At 39.8% G+C, this 18,631-nt stretch overlaps 1 protein-coding gene across 4 annotated transcripts in view; it reads right to left on the bottom strand.

Annotated features, from left to right (window-relative positions):
• CNTNAP4 (contactin associated protein family member 4) overlaps positions 1 to 18,631 on the bottom strand; it is a 256,666-nt gene that overhangs the window by 7,407 nt on the left and 230,628 nt on the right. For 2 of the 4 annotated variants that reach the window (XM_040443178.1, XM_040443181.1), the window contains 4 exons: positions 14,046 to 14,285; positions 11,446 to 11,670; positions 9,920 to 10,053; positions 9,087 to 9,174 (listed from right to left, as the gene is read on the bottom strand). In XM_040443178.1, coding sequence (XP_040299112.1) covers positions 9,087 to 9,174; positions 9,920 to 10,053; positions 11,446 to 11,670; positions 14,046 to 14,285 — 687 coding nt within the window. Of the gene's footprint in view, positions 1 to 9,086; positions 9,175 to 9,919; positions 10,054 to 11,445; positions 11,671 to 14,045; positions 14,286 to 18,631 lie in introns of those variants that run through there. The other 2 variants (XM_040443179.1, XM_040443180.1) reach the window with 2 other exon arrangements.

Below are 18,631 nucleotides of genomic sequence, written 5' to 3'. Positions count from 1 at the left end.
TGGAACAGAGGTTGGCTTGAATGCCGAAATACTAATTTATGATTTTAGAGTGAAGAATATATTTACATTTTGTGTGTGGCGAGCCTGAAATCTAAACCAGGGGAACTAACTATAGTTTTAAAGTTCAAATGTGACCAGACCATATAGCACCTCCCCACCCAATATGACCATAAAAAAGGAGGACTAATGTCTCCTGCACTGCATATACAAGGACACAGACACAATTTGACACTCTTGTCTCTTAAAAAAAAAAAGATATTTAGTATTTATTGGGTGCTTACAATGGCACCGTTCTAAGGGATTCGCACGTCTGTGTTGACAGCTTCCAGTAGCCGCCAGTATCTTATCCCAGTCAGTCACACAGGTGAGACGCGTGGGTTCAGAACTGCAGTGATGGCCTGAGGCCACACAGCCATCGGCATTCTGCTTGGGAGTCAGGCAGAATGGAGCCTGTTGGGCTCCAAATCACAAGACTCTTCTATTTATGAACCACTTTCTGATTGGCACATTGTTTTCTTCACTCTGTTCATATCTTCTGCAGGGCTGCTGATTTATTTTGTTATTAGTTTGTTTGGCTGGAGAGCAACTATTCTTGAAGAGACTCTTGGCGCGTCAGCTCCGAATGAGCCTGACCTGATTACTCTGGATGTATGGCATTCAGGCTCAGGGGCTCTACCTCCGAAAGTCATGTTCTTACTACCAGGCCATCCTGCCTCACTGCACCCAGACTGGCTCCTTGAACCTACGGGAGACCCTCAACCCCCCGGCATTATGTTGTTCCACAGAAGCCATGTCGTGCATGTGTGGAAACCAAGAACTAACTTAGTTCCAACACACAGCATTCACTCATTTGAATGGATATACATTCAAGCATATTTATGTTTAGAAAGGCAGCATTCTTGCTTTGGAGGTTTTTTACTTTAATAAGGAAGGAACAAGAAATATACATTAAAAACAACATAATCAGGACAGTGCTTTTCACATTTATTCTACAGTGTTAACATCTTGATTACAATTTCGATAGGCTTTTGAAAAATCTTATCTTTTGAACACTCCCCCGTCCCCGAAAAATGTAAATAGATGCGATTCACTTCTCTGGTACAAATCTGATATGAGATGAATCTTAAAAACTACACCTTTAAGTAAAAACATTTTTCAAATTACAAGTTATGGTATAAAAGACTTTAAACTCTTAAAACGTAAAGTGGGCAGTTAATCAATTAATTTTTGTTTTAAGAGCTACAGATACAGGAAATAAATTCCGCGCATATCAAGCATGTTACATTCTAGCAGCAGAGAGAGAAAATAAACATAGAAACAGGAACTAATGAAAATTTTGAAGAGTGGTAATGCTCTGAATAAATCAATTAGAAAATGTGATGGAGTGCGTCTGGAACAGAAACTTATCTTGATGCATTAGGTGACTTTTGCGCGTCTATTTTAAGGTTGATTCTTCAGAGCCCTGTTCCCTTAGTGGTCTGGAGATATTATCCCAGCATCTTCTGCCTCCATCACTTCTTTCTTAAATTTTGCAAGATTCCCTGTGTGTTAGGAATTTTGCATAGAATACGGTGGGCCCTTCTCATCCGGAGACACAAGGTTTTTCGTTAGCCTGCCAAGTGTGGTAACCTGCTTCTCCTCCCTCTTCTTTATCCTATTGGTCTGCTGATTATTCACACCACATCTTCTCTGCATTTTCTCTAAGCTGTTTTACTTTTCCAGCCTGATTTCTATCCTTTAGGACCTAATATTGTGTGAGTCGAAGCCTTCATCACTTGATCTTCTAGGTGATGAGTTCACGTTTCAACAAACATCACTCTTTCCTACTGACTTTGAGTCTGGAACAGTCACACCTTTTTAGTTCCTCAAGGTCTTTTTTTGCTCTGTTGGAAGCAAGGGCTCTTACTAAGTCTCATCAGATGGTGTCCGTCTCCCTGAATATGCCCATTGTGATAGGGAGTGATTCGGTGGCTTTGTTTCTTCTCCCGTTTCATTGTTGTGAGTCTTAAGAATAGAGCTGTTTTTCTCCTCCGCCGGGTGATTGTCAGTCACTGGTTTCCTTAGGCGGCTGACATCTAGAGAAGGTAGACAATGTAGCTGCCCCACGTAAGGGAGGGTACGGGCCAGGCACCCCTAACCTCCAGCCAGAGAGGACTCAAACCTCAGGTCATCGTCAGCAGGACTCAGGAACTCCTCAAGTTTCAGGTCACTCCCTCTTTGGCAAAGGGGGGGACTGGGCACAGTGACGTTTTCAATGCTGACCTTTCCCCATGGGGGTCCCAGAGATCTCTGTAAGCCAAGCATTTCCAGTGGAGAGGAGGGATCTACACAATTCAGGGTGTTCCCCAGAGACTCTCGCAGGCTGGTCCAGACTCTTCCAACCAGGGCGCACGGGGTCACCCAAGGCTCTCTTCACTGACAACCTCTAATGCTCCCCCCTGCCTGCTGGGCTGGACCAGCAACTCCTATTTGCAGGAGAGTCAATGGGTGGGAATTAGGAGTGAAGGCAGAGCACAGGGGCTTTGCAGCCACCCCCTACCCCCAGAACTGAGACCAGGCAAAATTAACAGTTATAATATGTTGTTCATAAGCAAGGCTGGCCTTAGAAATACATAGCATTAGATATCTTTGCTAGACATCGACAACTGCACTAACAAAGCCAACGAGCAAAAATCTCTATCTTTCCTGTTACCTGACTCCTGAGATGCCGACACCACTGTCTCCTGCTTTATACAAACCCTGAGAAGACAATCATGTTTTGGATGTTTCTGGTCGTAAAAAGCCTTATTGACTCAGATGTTTGGGTGATCCTGCCTATTAAAAAAATCAGCCTCAATTGTACTTTCCAACAAACGGAATGAGTCCTGCTTTGTTAGAGAAGAAACCTTTTAACGAAAGGTCTACAAGAAAAAGAGGGTATCGAGGAATTAAAATGTGTACCAAGTGCCTTTCCATACGTAGTAAGAGGACTGTTTCTGGAAAAGGTGTGACGTAAATGGAAGAATAATTGCAAAGAGTGCTTCATGGAATTTCTTGTGGCTCTCCTTAACAAACAAACAGAAAACCTCAGAAAATAAAACCAAGTGGTTTGGCCATACCTATGAAGAGGGGCCTTATTTAAAAAGGATCTCAGTATCTTTAATCTATGAAGATCAGATTAAAAGCCTTGCCAAACATGGTGCAATAAATCAGAGGAGGAGCCTGGCATTTTTACCGTTATATACCAGGCCAGGATCCTAGACAAGAGTTCATGGGAAAGTAAAACGGCGGAGCAGGCGGCAAATATACCACATGGATGCGGAAGCAGTTTTTCATAAAAGGTATTTATTTGACAACCAAACCTACCGCTCTGAGATATCACCTTGAAAATCTGATTAATACAGAAGCTATTTATAGTTAGAGATCTCTGGGTGACCTGTACTTCTTTTTCGCTTTCGACATAACTTGTCTTAAGTGCCGTAAGACATTTACAAAATCACAGGGTCCTTAAATAATCTGATTAAACTATCTTACATACCCCTTTGGCTTTGAAGCAGGTTTTCCATAGAATAGCATCGAGACTGACGTGTGTTCCCCTAGCTCTTCTAAGAGCTGGACTAGACACCCTCTTCCCTCTGACCACACACTTTATTTACATCTGGCCTAAATCTCCACTGCAGAAATCTGAGCCACTTCCTGGCTCTGCAGCGTCAGAAGAGATCAATGATCCCGATGGGTCATTGCCTCTAAATATACCAAAGCTACCTCTCAGCACAGAATGAGTGAAAAACATCTTCGGGCTTTTAGAAAACTCTTCTAACATAAAAACAATCCATAAACAGAACTCAGAACTTGATTTGGCAATGAGCTTTGGATATAAAAACAAACGTAATGCAGCCTATTAATTACGGAGGGCTGTGGACCAAGTCTGTCTCGAGGCAGACTGGTTCTTCCCATACCACGATGGACGACGAATTTCTGCTGTTACGGTTCCCGCGCCATAACATGTCTGACATAACAAAGTAATGGATAGTAGCTGTAAACTTCACTCAGCCTTTGAACAGTGACTCTGCAGTCATTTTACACTAGGTTAAATTATATCATTCAAGATGTGAGCACATTTTTCCATGAGAGGTTTTATGCGATTTCACGATCATGTAATGGTCTTAATTGGGATTTTTTTTTTTCATGTGTGGAATCGTGACCCAACGAAATCTCAATGACTTAGCAGAACAACTTTACACCTGCATATCTCCTTTGATTAATGACATCTTGGAGAGATCTCTTTTTGGATAATGTTCGAGTTAATAGTTCTCTTAAAGGAGCTGATTGAGGAATCATTCACTTCGGCGTCCGTACTTACAACCTGTGAACAACATACTTGACGGAGAGATGACATCAGACTGTCTGCCTTTTTAGAAGGAAGACCAGAAAGAAATAAAACGGCTTCCTCTCTGTCTTCCAGCGCTCATTTTTACAAAGGAAATGGACCGCAGGAACAAATTTTTAACTCCAATCATCATTAACAAGCATCACTAGCAGATATCAAGCAAGGAGTGTAATTTTTTAGGTAATGACATTAAATTGTACTATGATGACATGGAAACCATCTCGAACCCTCTATTATACTTAACAGACGACACTAACGGAATTCACATCTCACTGCTCTTAAACTCTGAGCGCTCCCACAGCTCATCACTGGGCCGGAAACTGTTTGCTCTGTTTGCTTTGTGCCCCAAACTCGTGCAGCCACTCTCCGGCCAACCTCCTCCTCTCTTTCTCTTCCTTCAATTCTTGTTCTTTAATAAGGTCACTCACACTATAGCCTAAGTCCCTGATAATGGCTTTATTGTTTACTTATTCCTGATGCAGTCACATTTTAAAGCAGGCTAGTAATGAAAGGAATAAACAACTGCCTTCTCTTTTTTATTTTAGAAATTATTCTGATTTTGTCTCTGTACAAAGGTTTCTAGATCTGGCAGCTGATAAATACATAATTTGGGATTTGTGGCTTTCACTTTTATCATTTTTTTTTTTTTTTTGAAGTGTAAGCAGAGCTCTGCTTTGTTGTGTTTGACTACCAGATGAGAGCAAAGAGGGTGATCTTGTTGTCAAAGGATCACATTCATCCTTCCCACCTGGAGCACATCCTCGTGACTACATGAGCCTCTGACAAAAACCCAATGTCTACCCTCCCATTTGCTCCATAATTAAAATCAGAGAACATGTTTCAGCAACAGGAGTGTTCTCTGGGTTTGGGACATGACACTTTGATCAAGGCTCACGTACTATGACGAGGAGAAAGGTGTTTTCCAGTTTCTAGGTATGGCCAATTCAAAATGGTACTGCTAACTCTCTGGAAACAAAGCCTCCAGAAGGTTAAAGCCACGGTATGCACTGAAGATAGTCTATGACATTCCAACTGTTAAAATACTCAAAAATCAACCTGATGAAGAAAAAAAATTTTAAGATTTCTTACTTACTTACTTAGAACAAGATTTCTCCTGTTCTAAGCTGTACTTCTCTTTTAAAACTTGCTTGTGAAATAACCACTATCTCAAGTGTCATCTCACAATATAGTTACACAAACAGGACTCAGGTCATCTGATTTTTCCTCACCTCTAGGCACCGAAGCACGTTTTACATAAAGGATTCCTGACACACAGGAAATTGTTCTTACAGCTCTTCGGTAGAGACTGAGTGGCTGTCCTTTCCTTGCTGATGACAGACATTATTTACATCTGGCCTCATCTCCACTGCAGTAATCTGAGGTACCTCCTGGCTCTGTATCCTCAGAAGAGAGGAACAATCACTACTGATCTAGACCTCTCATATGCAAAAGCTACTACTCAGAGTAAGTGAAAATAATCATCCAGCTTTTACTAAAATAAATCATAAAACTATTATAGCATATAAAATACTGAGATACAGAAGTCAGAGCTTAATTTTATAGTGAATTATGAACATGAAAAGCAGATTTAATGCACTCTGTTGCTAGTAGGAGGATCTGAACTAAACTGCTTGGCTAAAGCCTTGACTTTCCCACCACAGCCCCCAACTATTACTGAGCATTATTGTCAAAGTTATTGAGTCCTTAGTCTTTTAAGTGTAACAGGGAGTTGGAGATGGCTTCTGTGCTGTCATACTACAGTTTGGTACTGTTTCTAAAATTTACCTTCTTTTTGAGTATCTACTAGTAACCTTGGTTCACAGGACAATCCAAAATTATCTCCATAGTTCTTCCAAAATTTAAAAAATGCATAACGGAGAAAGTTGAAAGAGGGAAGAGATGTCCTTCTTTCTGGGTTTCCATCTAATATGGCAGTGAATGGTCATCTCCTTAACTCTTGGCTTGAAAAGGTAGACAAATCACAACTCCAAAAATATATATATAATTGATCAATGTTTATATTCTGCCCCCTTAGAAGAAATATTCAGAAATCATAAGATGATAGAAATATTTTAACTCATTTTAATTTGGAGGGTAATTTGGAACTATTTTATCTAAAGCAACATAGGATACATTATACTCAATCAGATACACAGGAACCTTTTGTGTGACGGTTACATGTATGTCCACTAACCATAAGCTCTGTGAGGACAGGTGTAATGTCCACCTTGCCGAATGGCACTCTTCGTGAATATAACACGTGATCACAGAGTATGTGCTAAACGAATCAGTGAGCCAAAGGGGCTTCCAAAAAGGAAAAATATATCTGATAAGCGTGGGGCCGTGAGAATGTGTCTTGCAGACCTCTAATTAGAGGAGGGTGACTGACCAAGGCCCCTGCTGCTGGGCTCTGAAACCCATCTTTATACTTGGGCCAAGGCCATGCTTCCTGTGGCTGGCTCCCAGCGGTGGATGATCAGAGCAGGGATTCCTAAGGCAGGCTCATTCTTGGGAAACAGGAGACTCCTCTGATAGCTGGCTGACCCAAGGGCTCCCCAAAGACTGCTCAACCCTTCTTAGATTGCACAGACTTCCAGGATAGTTCTGAGTTTCCTTCCCTCTCTCCTTCATTGGAGGCAGAGGTGCGTCGTGGCCATCTGATGGCTCTGCCGCTCTTGGCCAGCTCCCTCCCCACCTCCTACTTTACAAGTGTTCCCTGAATAAAATCGTCACGTGGTTAATTTTGTCTTGGCAACTGCTTGTTGGAGGACCCGGACTAACATAATAAGGAATTTCAAGATTGAGCAACTCTCTGGAAAATTAATAGTTCCATTTTAGTGTCTATTTTACTATAAATTAATATACTACATTAAAATATAATAATATACTACATATATTTTATTGTAAATTCATATACCACACCAAATTTGACCACAAATTATTACTTTCCTTTGAATTACATTAATTCCTTTGAATTAATGATCAAACAGACCATTAGTCCTTGGTCAAGATCCACACCTTAGGCACATGGCAAATAAATTCTTACCTATACTTTTAGGAGAATGAGTTGATTCAGACTATAAAGTTCACTGCTCAATTTGGACTTTAATCTTATTTTTCAGTATGAGTGAGATGCGTTTTAATGATATGCTATTCTGGAGTAAAAACATTAACATCTTTAATTCCCTACTAATCTCCCTACTCATTTACAAAAAGGGAAACAAATATTTATATAACGAATGTTATTATTCTACTGTGTCATTAATACAATCTTCCTAATAGAATGCAGATAAGTTTCCCAATTGTTTTATAATATATTTAACATATTTCTACTCACAAAAAGTATTTTCATCAGCAATGCTGGCATTAAATTTGAAGATTTTATTTCCTTAAAACTATGATTGTATTAACATTAGGCATAACTATTACAATTTTCTATCTTGTGTTTTACATTTTTATGTAATGCCTCGTCTCAGACCCTGCTAGATGAGGAGCTCCTGAGATCAAGATTTGTTATATTTCTTTGATTCTTTTTATTACTACAGTTGAATTTACATAATTTACATGATGAAACTCACTTGGAATTTTTCAGTTAAGCTTCCAAATATCTAAGTAGCACTTTGCACGTATTTTTTACGTCCACTCTAGCATACTGAGGGAGAACAATGCAATTCACATTTCCCGTTTGGAGGATGAGAGCACACGATTTTGGGGGCTAATCATGGTCCGAGAGGGCCTATAAATATTTATAAATTTAACTCTTAACCCGCTCAAGGGCCAATATTTTGATCATTCACCCATGGGTTTAATCAAACATTCTCAAGATTCTGAACTATGTACAGGCAGCATAAGGAATGATTAGTCAAGGTACAAACTGCTGCCAAGTTCAAAAAAATGAAAGATTCCATTTACTATCTGGGACAAAATACTGCAGGTTACTGTCAAATATCCAACAAGAAATAAAAACCAGGCTACAAGAAGTCCCCTCACCCTCCCAAATAAGGTGAAATATCACTCCTCTTTATAATTTACTTGCAACTAGAAAGAAAACCCTTTCAAAATTTACCGCCCCTCTTTCCGCGTAGTCCCCGTTGGCAAGTTTAAGAAAATGTATATATATTTTGATGTTAAGATGGCAAGAGTACGTTTCTACTTCAGTGCGAATAGTCAGAAGTAACTGTTGGATATAACTAATAATCACAAGGCATAGACACTGGGTTTCGGCAAGAGTGGCTGGCCACCACCACATCTCAACAAGGCAAACAGGCCCCAAGCCAGAACCTAAAGCACATTTACTAATTAGAACAAAAGCCATTGCTCTCCCCTACCTTCTCTTTCAGGCCTAGTCCTGGTTTGATCATTAGATGACAGCTTGTATATTTGGCAGCTGATTGATACAAAGGCTGTTATTTCTACCTTTCCTTCTATTTTTGAAGCGTGAGAACTGGATCACGTTTCACTACGTGAGAGCACAGTGGCATGACTATCAGAGGGCAGGGCTTGCTCAGCAAGACGTCCCTGCACAGGGTCACACAAAGTAGACCTGAGAAGGTAGAGTTTCTGCCTCCGTTATCACCGACTTTATAATTAAAACGAAACAAGATTTCTTTCGGCATGATAAATTGGTGTGTGGCCTATGCGTGTGCACGCGTGTTTCCAGTATGACTCTTCTGATCTTTATGCGTCACAATTAGGGAAAGGCTGTTCCTTTCCTTACCTGAAATCCGGCCCAGTACAAGAGACTTGATGGCGCTGAGTTCTGTACCCGATGACAGATGGACTTGTCTCCTTGCGTTGTCATCAATCTACAGAATTGTTACGTGAGAATGCAAGCATCCGCACGGACGCCATTTTGTTGAGGAGAGGACAGAGGGCAAAGGAAGGCAAAAAAAAAAAAAAAAAAAAAAGATAAAAAATAGGCAGTTTAGTGTGGCCCCAAAGACTGAGAACAACAAATTTTAAAGAGCCATTCACAAAGGTGAATGATATTTTCTAAATTTTCCATTCTATCCTAACAGTGCACCCCACCTTCTGGCCCCTTATATCCCTTTAATTTTCTCCATTGTATGAGAAATCCAAAATTGGTAAAGCTAAAAAATATATAGACGAGTTATTTTCACCTTAATACTTTTACTTAGCTTGGCCCTTTAACCTGAGTCATTCAGCTAAGAAGTCTTCCTCTGTGTAGAGGGCCAAAATGTTCGTGCTTTGCTTCCACAGTTGGTACAGTGAATAATTCCACCGGTTTCATTAGAGCTACGATGGCCCCACTAGTGGTACATATGATAAGCTAGTCAGCTTTCCCTCCTGAGCAATGTAAAACACATGAGGAAAGTGTAGCATTTTTCAGCATCCAATATCAATAATATCTTGGACAGAACCTTAATCCTTTCAAAAACGAGACCACATTTGAGGGTCTGTCCATGGTCTGTGTGAGAGCAGCACTGAAAGAATGCCTTCACTCTATTCATGATCACGATTCTGCCGGCGGTCCTTCATGCTGGGGAATCCTAACTATAACCACTGCTTCTGTCGAGTTTCCTGTATTACCTCTACAAAGAGCACTCCTTCTTCTCTGTTGATCTCTACGTGGTGAAGCTGTCCATCCGCCATGTTTTTGAAATCAAAGTTAACGACGTCAGGTTCTTGATATCTGTTTAGCTTGTACCTGATCTGCAAACTTCCTAAAGTAGGGGAGAGAAGTTACAGTTTCAGTTAAAATTGTAGTTAAAGAGCTACTTATAAAAACTCAGGAGTACTCTTTTTAGTTAGTAATTTCTGGTGGAAAATTCACAGCTTATTTGGATGCCTCCTGTCCTCATAATTCCCAGAAGTCAGCTCCTATGTCAAACTGCACTATTTTTGAGATCAGGACCACGCATGTTACTAATAGGCAGCCTTTCCTGCAAATCTTGAATTTTTCCCCTAGAAGTCAAATATGCAGTTAAACATAAGCAAATCTCTGAACTAGCTTCTACCTTAAAAAAATATATACCTGATTATATTATGAAATGCCAAACTACTGTGGAATATTACAATAACGTTGTTTCTATAATCTTTTTAAAAATACATCTACCACTCCGATGACGCAATTGGTTAATGGAATTTTTATAAGCAAATGGAGTTTTACTAAAGATGAGAAATATTTCCAAGTGGTCATAGCCATGGATTTTGGAATGAAATTAGGATGAAATGAACAGTTTTGAGCCAAACTTACCGTGAGACTTAATGCTACTCACTTAGCTGCCTGCAAAGATGCCAATTACTTTATTTCACAGGGTATCTCCAATTTAACAAAGAAAATATCTTAATGTAGAGATATTTTTCAAGTTCAAAAGGTACACAGTGGTGGTAAATATACTTATTAAAGTATATTTAGTGTTCAGTGCCCTTGGGCCATATTTATTTTAGTTGCAATGATATATTCAGGTTTATAAATTTATTTTCCTCACTCAGACAATTTATCTACAGGATTCCTATCTTTAATCTGCATACAGGAAGGAGGAAAATATCCTTAAGTGGTTTTCTGCGACAAAGTTTCTGTAGCATACACACATCCTAACCCAGAAGCCACTGCCCTGCAGTAATGTACCAGCATTTCCCTTGACAATTTTGTTGCCGATGATTAGAACCGACAGATTACTTTGTGGACATTTTCTTATACATAATGCTAGGTTGTTAACATTCCCCCCAAATGTCTCTACTTTTAATTGATGGAAATATTTATTATATGCAAATAGGCATCTCATTTCAAAATGAACCACAAAATTGATACTGATACTATATGGGATAGTAAAGAGTTTCTAACAATAATAAAATACAGGAAATATTTTATATAAATAAGTTAACATTGAAAATGCGAAATTATCAAAATTATAACAAAACTATCTTAATAAATTCATAAATAATCCTTTTAGATTAAATTTATAGGACAGTATAGGCACGCTTTTCTTTCTGTTTGCAGTTTGAGAGGCAAGAACATCAGAACGATCCATATTATTACTAATCTAATGTTCTAATTTAATTTTCTCCCTCTCTCTCTCTCTCTCTCTCTCTCTCCTCTAAAAAGCACTCACCATTTTTGGCAATGATAACTGAAAGGTATTCTTTATAAAAGGAGCTCACATAAAGCAGTAAGCTTGGTGCTCGCGCTGTTCGGAAGCTAAATTTGATCATTTCTCTGCTCAGCTTCATGTCGCCATGAAACGAAGCAGCGTGGGAGCTGGAATTTTTACTTAAGGAATAATTTTCTTGAAAATTGTAAATCACAGATGAGCCAGATCCAAAATATGCAGAGATCTCTGAAATGACACACACATTTTATGTTAAAAAAATTAAATACAAGGATCTTATTTCAGCTACATTGATATATTTTTAATTAAAAATATCAAATTATATAGATATAACAAATCGGCCCAAACCAGAATTAAATAACACAGAATATTAACCGAGCTCTTATGATGGTCCTTGAAATGGCTTTATGCTAGAATTATATGTAATTAATTTACTAGTTCACCTTCTAATTACAAGCATAACGTTCTCCTCTCTGACATCAGACATAAACCAGGCTTCTTGACTTTGGTCTCCCTTACCGCCCATTTTCTTATTTAAATTTTTGGTCCCATCTATTATTTTGTAACTAGAATGCACTAGTCTTCCTATAATAGGAAGGAAGGAAGTTTGAGGGGTCCTCTTACCTTCCAGGATCAACAGGCAGAAATGTTCCTTTTTGCCTAAACACTTTCCCCTATTTATTGTGCCCTACGAGAAGAAGCCAAGTCCTGCGTTAATAGGAGAGGGCAGTGGGCATCTTTGTAGCAGTGATCAACATAAGGAACTATCCAGCCTCTTTCAGTTTTACAAAATCATAGTACTTTACTTATATGAGATTAAAATCCCAAATTCACACACACATGCATGTGCACACACACACACACACACACACACACACATACATGTCTATATATACACTTATATACACACACATTTATGTACATATGTATATATGTTTGCATGAAAATGAGGATCTGGAGGAATAATCAGCACTGGATCCTTGAATCCTGCTTCTCTCCATTACTATAAAAGACCAGTTGTGGGATGTGAGTAGCAGATGATGCTCACGGGGTAACATAGCAACGTCTCTGTTCCTTGGCACTGGAGGACTATTTTGTTTGCTTGTTTTATTATGTTATTATAACGGACCTTTTTATAGTCAATATGATATGCAGAGTAGGATTCCTGACTGCACTTAGCGAGCTTAACTAGAAATCATTTTGATTCAGAAAAGGAAGACAAGTTCTTGGGAAGAAGTGGTCTCCACTCTACCTCTAAATGTGAAAAACCTTCTAGAATGAGAGCAGCAGGGTGTGAGTTGTTTATCACAGGCACATTTTAAATAGTAACTTAGTTCTGGTCAAAAGTGGAGGACTTTTAACCCACTTTTCATGAAATAATCCCAAATGCTTTCTGTGCAAATCAGGGGCTGCTTCAATTTGGAGGCGATTTTTGTTAGCTTTCAGTAGCCCAGACACATGCAAATAAAGCAACTGAATTAAGCTGGATGGCAGTTTTCTGTGAGCAACTATGAAAACATAACAAATGTTTGTGTATTCAGAGAAGTCCATCTAGAACACTTAATACTATACTCAGTCCTTTCTTTCTTCCATGACATAGGTCTGTGAACAAGACAGACTGAAAAATATTCCACTTCACAGACATTGGCCACATCATAGAGCAAAATGCCTGAGTAATCTTTATTTTGTTACACATCCATATTTAATGGAAAAGTAATTTTTATTCTTTTTCAATGTTTGTTTATTTATCTTTGAGATACAGAGAGAGAGAGGAGTGGGGGAGAGAGAGGGAGAGAGAGGATCCCAACCAGTCTCCGTGCCAGCACAGAGCCCAATGTGGGGCTCGAACTCACAAACCATGAGATCATGACCTGGGTGGAAATCAAGAGTCGGTCGCTTAACCGACTGAGCCACCTAGGCACCCCAAAGTTATTTTTATTCTTGGAAAAAATATGTTTAGCAAAAAACCAAAAAACAATACTTCCTAAATTTCCTTGCATTATTGACTATCTTCATCAAAAATAACAATAATGCCTTTAAAGATTTTAAAATAGAGAACTGCCCCGTGGAACAGGTTGTTAGCATATTTATTTAAGCACATCAACATGGGATAAATAAAAGCAGATTGAGCAGCTAACACTTTAAGACAATGAGAGGAGGGGCACCTGGGTGCTCAGACGGTTGGTTAAGGGCCCGACTTCGGCTCAGGTCATGATCTCACAGTCTGTGAGTTCGAGCCCTGCGTCCGGCTCCGTGCTGACAGCTCAGAGCCTGGAGCCTGCTTTGGATTCTATGTCTCCCTCTCTCTCTGACCATCCCCTACTCTTTCTCTCTCTCAAAAATAAACATTAAAAAAATTTTTTTTAAAGACATCAAGAGGCAACTTTAGAGGATTTATCATGAATAGTTTTTCTTTTTTTAAGAATTGAGGCCAATATCTAAGAAATGAAATAGGATTAGCATGAAACAGTTAACTGGCAAAAAAAAAAAAAAATCAGAAATGGAAATATTTGGGTTTCAAATAGCTACCCAGAAAATGACTACAGGATGTTTTCTTCATATCGGATGAGTTTTCCTGCGAAGACGCCCCACGCCATGCTTACCCTTCGAGCAGAAAGGCCCCGTGTATGCAGAGAAGGTGCAGTCACAAGAGAACCCGCTGAGCTTTTCTCTGCACTTCCCTCCATTGAGACACAACTTCCCGTAGCTGCTGCAGTGGCCTCTACAGCCCGGCTCCACGCCAGGGGTCACCTTAGCCCTCTCTTCCAGGTCCAGGGACATCCCGTTCAACTGCAGAGACCGAATGCAGCCCAGAAAGCCCCTCTGTCTGGTGGCTGTTCCACCTAGAAGGGAAATACTGCAAATGGAAACATGTTCCTAGGCGTGTGCTTCAGGATTGAAAGACCCAGCAAAACTGAGGCTTCGCAGGGAAGGGCAAAAGCTGTGGCCTTACAGGGAAGGGCAAGCGTTGGAGGAGCCAATATAATTTGGGAAGCAAATTTGTGACAGGATATTGAAAGGATTTAAGTAGATAAAACATTAATTCCATTTTTTCGCAAAGTTGAATTTGTTACACGTTGGTTTTCTAAAACCGATTTATTAAAATATAAGTCGGAGAGGTTCTCTTTTTTAGTTGTTTTCTTTCAGAGAACAAAATGAGGCTGTATCTTTCACGCAAAGTAACAATGAGATAGATTGATACTCGTATGTGGAAGCTAACTTTGTTTTTGGCAATTTTAAATCAGCATATATTTGTGGGTGAGTGCGGCTCGTTCTTCATACTGAAACTTGATCCTGATGCTGGTCTGGTTTTAATTTACTGAGAATTATGAAAGACACCTTGAGTTCTTCTAACTTGACTGTGCACCGATGGGGTCTTTTGGTTATTCTTCCATCAAAAACATGGCAACTGAGATGATCTGCTTTTGTCTGGCATATGTCCCAGTGACTTTTTTTCTAAATACTGGTCCAGGGTGGGTCATGTTAAGCTTGGAAAGATTCTCAACAAACTGGGGAAAGGGGTCAATGGAGAGACGGTGGTGTAGCATTTATTGGATAATACATGACCATATATGCACTTATCAAGTCACCCTGAAGAGGTTTACAATGTCTGAGTGGAACCAGACCCTGACATTCTACGCCAGAGGCTCTCCAACTTTAAGGAATGTAAATGTCACATGGAAGTCTTCTTAAAAATACAGGCTCGCTCTAAGAAATGCTGATTCTGTGGGCTGGAAATAGGGCTGTGAATCGAAACAATCAACAAGCCTCCCAGGTGCAACATATTCAGGTGGTCACGTGACCACCACATTTTTCTGGGCACTATCCTAGTAAGAATGCAAGCTCTAGGAGGATCTTCACCCACCTGTGTGCCCAGGAACCCCCAAAATTAATGCTCCAAACTCGAAGTGGGAAAACAGTACTCTAATCTAAGTAGTCTGGATGATTCTACCCAGAGGCATTATTAGATGGTCACGGGTCCTCTACAAAGGAGCTTTGTCAGTGAATGGATGAGGCTGTCTCGCCACCAGAATGTTAGACCCACTCCGTACATACTGTCTCTTTCTAGAACATGTTTCCTCCCTCCTCTATCACCACACTTAGCTAGCTCCTGATCTAGCCTTCATTACTTAACATCTCCTCATCTTCAGAAATTAAAGTTGTTGTTGTTGTTTTTAACTTTCAGAACCAAAAGTTGGAAAGACCCTAAGTGAATCGGCCTTTTGTCACCATGTACCAGGTGTTACATTTCACCACTTTACTTTTGTATATCATCAGAGTCCCACCATTGGATACACTTTGGGGAAGGCCGCTTCAATCACACCGCACCCCAGCACACAGGACTGTGCCTGACGCAAAATAGCTGTGCAATAATTATTTATAATCATACCTAATTGATCAGCAATTGAAAATAATAACTGATTCTTAATAATTAGATATTAATAATCAGTCAATGCAATGGCTCGTTAAACTGGATTAGGCCATAGGAGTGGGGGTTGGGTGCTTCAAAGGCTGGAGAGAGGAACATCACTGGCCCCATGAGGTGGCTTGGGTCCCCAAAACTGAGAATGAGGATAAAACCCAAGGAATATTTCTGAATACATTAATTCTGTATTTTTGGATAATGAAATACCATGAAGGGGAAACTGAAAGGAGTCCTAAAATTTGGGGCTCATGACACTGATGGTATTTAGAATTCAGATTCATAGACATAAGGGTCTCCATGCAAACAACTGTACTTAAACTGGTGTATCGAAGTTGTTTCACTTAACATTGTTTGTGCCTCTTCTATGAAGCAAATACAGGTCTTCAGGGTGTGGGTCATACTTGCTATTTACAAATCAAAATGCAGTGTGGTACGCAGCCAGACATATTCCGATTCCAGTTTCCGTGGGCACGGCAGGGGAAAGGAGTTCACCTCGTCCCAGAGTCTCAGAACGACGGCCAGTCTTCTTGTTCCCTTCCTCCTACATCTACTGTCTCCTTCCATTCTTGAAGCCTCTCTCCTCCCCTTAATCTTAGGACTCCTCTTCTTTGCCTTCCACATTAAAGCTGCCGTTCACCTGCGCTTCAGACCTCTCTATTCTCACACTAACTCATCTCAACAGAACGTTGAGAGCTCAGAGTCAAGTCTTGGACCAAATGCTCTTAGCATCTTTGCTGGAGTTTTCTTTCCTGGGTAAGGAAGCCTTCAGCCTTACTTTTATCTTTGGCCCAGGAACTCTTTGGAGGAGGGTTAGGTGCTGGGAAGTCTGGATTACAGGTGGATTCCTGGTATATTTAATTTACTTTACGTTAGAGTACTTTAAATCATGAGATATATATATATATATATATATAGTTATATATATATATATATAGTATACAGTCACATTAAATCATGGTCTGTTAAGCACTTGTCACTCTGTAACATCATTTCCCTGATTTAGGAGTTGATCTCCTTCTGCCAGTGACATCATAAAAACTAAATAACTTGGGAGGCCAACAACTGAATACAATTCCTTTTCATCTGCCCCAGCTTATTTATTCTTATCCATTTTGTTTTGTTCCAGATGATGAGGACCAAGGGGCATAGAGAATTCCAGGGACAAACCCAGGGGCATAGCTGAGGAAATATTAAAACACACACATTCACTTAGAGGCAGAAAAGGGCAAGAATCTACCGTTGGCCTTTTATTTTAAGGGAGTCCCTTTCTTTTAACACCAAACTATGGTCAAAAAAGATCATTTTCATTGTCTTCTACTTCTTAGATCATTTTTGGTTTGGATGGCATTTCGGTTCTACAAGCTCTATTTAGTAGCTCTGTGCTGGGCATCGAGACTGGCTTTGGAGGTTCAGAATTATATGCAACTGACCTTGCCCTCAAAGAGCACGTGATCTAGTAATAGATTCAGACAGGGAAGCACATGATTACCACGTGTGGTTAATGATAGAAGTAGGTACCTGGTGGACAAGAAGGTCAGAGGATGGTCCCGGGACATTAACAGGAAACAGCCCCCTTCAAATACATGTATGAGATACATATATTTATAATAGTGAGAAGAAAATCAACACCCAGCCCTGTAAACAGGACATCTGAATTGTGAACTTGCAAAGAGTTCACGTTTACCTAACCAAATAGTTTGAAACTACATTTTTAAATTATCAAAAAAAAAAAAAAAAAAAGTCTAATTAAACATAAACATATGTGTCTTACAAGTGTGGAGGATTTTTACTTTACCATTAGGTTTCAAGTTAATAACTTCTTATTTTAAGATTAACTATTCTGGAGAACATGGCCAATGTAAATAGTATTGGGCTTGAAAGCTTAATTAAAGATTCCAACAACTGTCCAGGGTTAGAGTAGGTCCAATTAAAATGAGCTGCAGTTTGATTAATTGATTCTGGATGTTTCCACTGAGCTATTATGTTTGGAACTGTCTTCCAATTAATTTCCTATCAATTTACCTGCCATGCTATATCAGATATAATGAATTCTGGAACTTTACAAACACTAGGCATCTTGTGAAACTAATGCCTAACCTTCCTATGTGAAGGAATAAAAACCTGAATCTGTTCACTTACATAACAATACTGGGATCTGCACCTAATAGGTGTGCCAGGTGATGAACAGAGATGGAGTCCAACCCTTTTATCATGTTCATTACTCTCAGGAAGTGAGTCTAAGTGACAGATGCTATTGTCACGAAATGCGAGCCGGCTCTTTCCTATGCCAATTTTTTTTTTTTTTTTTTTTTTTTGAGCAGGAAGACCTTTAATTTTTTAATGGCAAATTATTTATGTGCTGTGCTTGAATACTATTGAGGATTAATTGGGAACAACGGCATATTTGCCCAGGGGCCTTAGAAAAAAAGAAATGAAGAACCTCTTCAAAATTTAAAGTTATAGAAACTTGTCTGGCAGAGTACAGGGGCTCTCCCTGACCATGGCACTGTGACAGAGAAAGGCCGCTACGGCTCTAACCACTGATCAGTTTGGAACAGGAAGGTTGTTGCACATGCATGCAGGGCCCAGGACCAAGTGAGGGGATTAAAGGAAAAACACGGTCTTCTACAGATTATGTATTAGATCTTTAGTCCTGGTCTATTCAGCCATCCTGGGGGAAGGCTTAGCATCATAGAAATGATGCATTAACGTACAGACCCGTGAGACTGGACCCCAGCAATAACTTTGCCATGGAATGTTCCT

This window comes from Herpailurus yagouaroundi, unplaced genomic scaffold, assembly GCF_014898765.1.
Source record: "Herpailurus yagouaroundi ecotype Mexico unplaced genomic scaffold, PumYag 190, whole genome shotgun sequence".
Classification (NCBI taxonomy): Eukaryota; Metazoa; Chordata; class Mammalia; order Carnivora; family Felidae; genus Herpailurus; species Herpailurus yagouaroundi.
The sequence above is the reverse complement of the archived record's forward strand: the minus strand, read 5'-3'. Positions and strand labels throughout refer to the sequence as shown.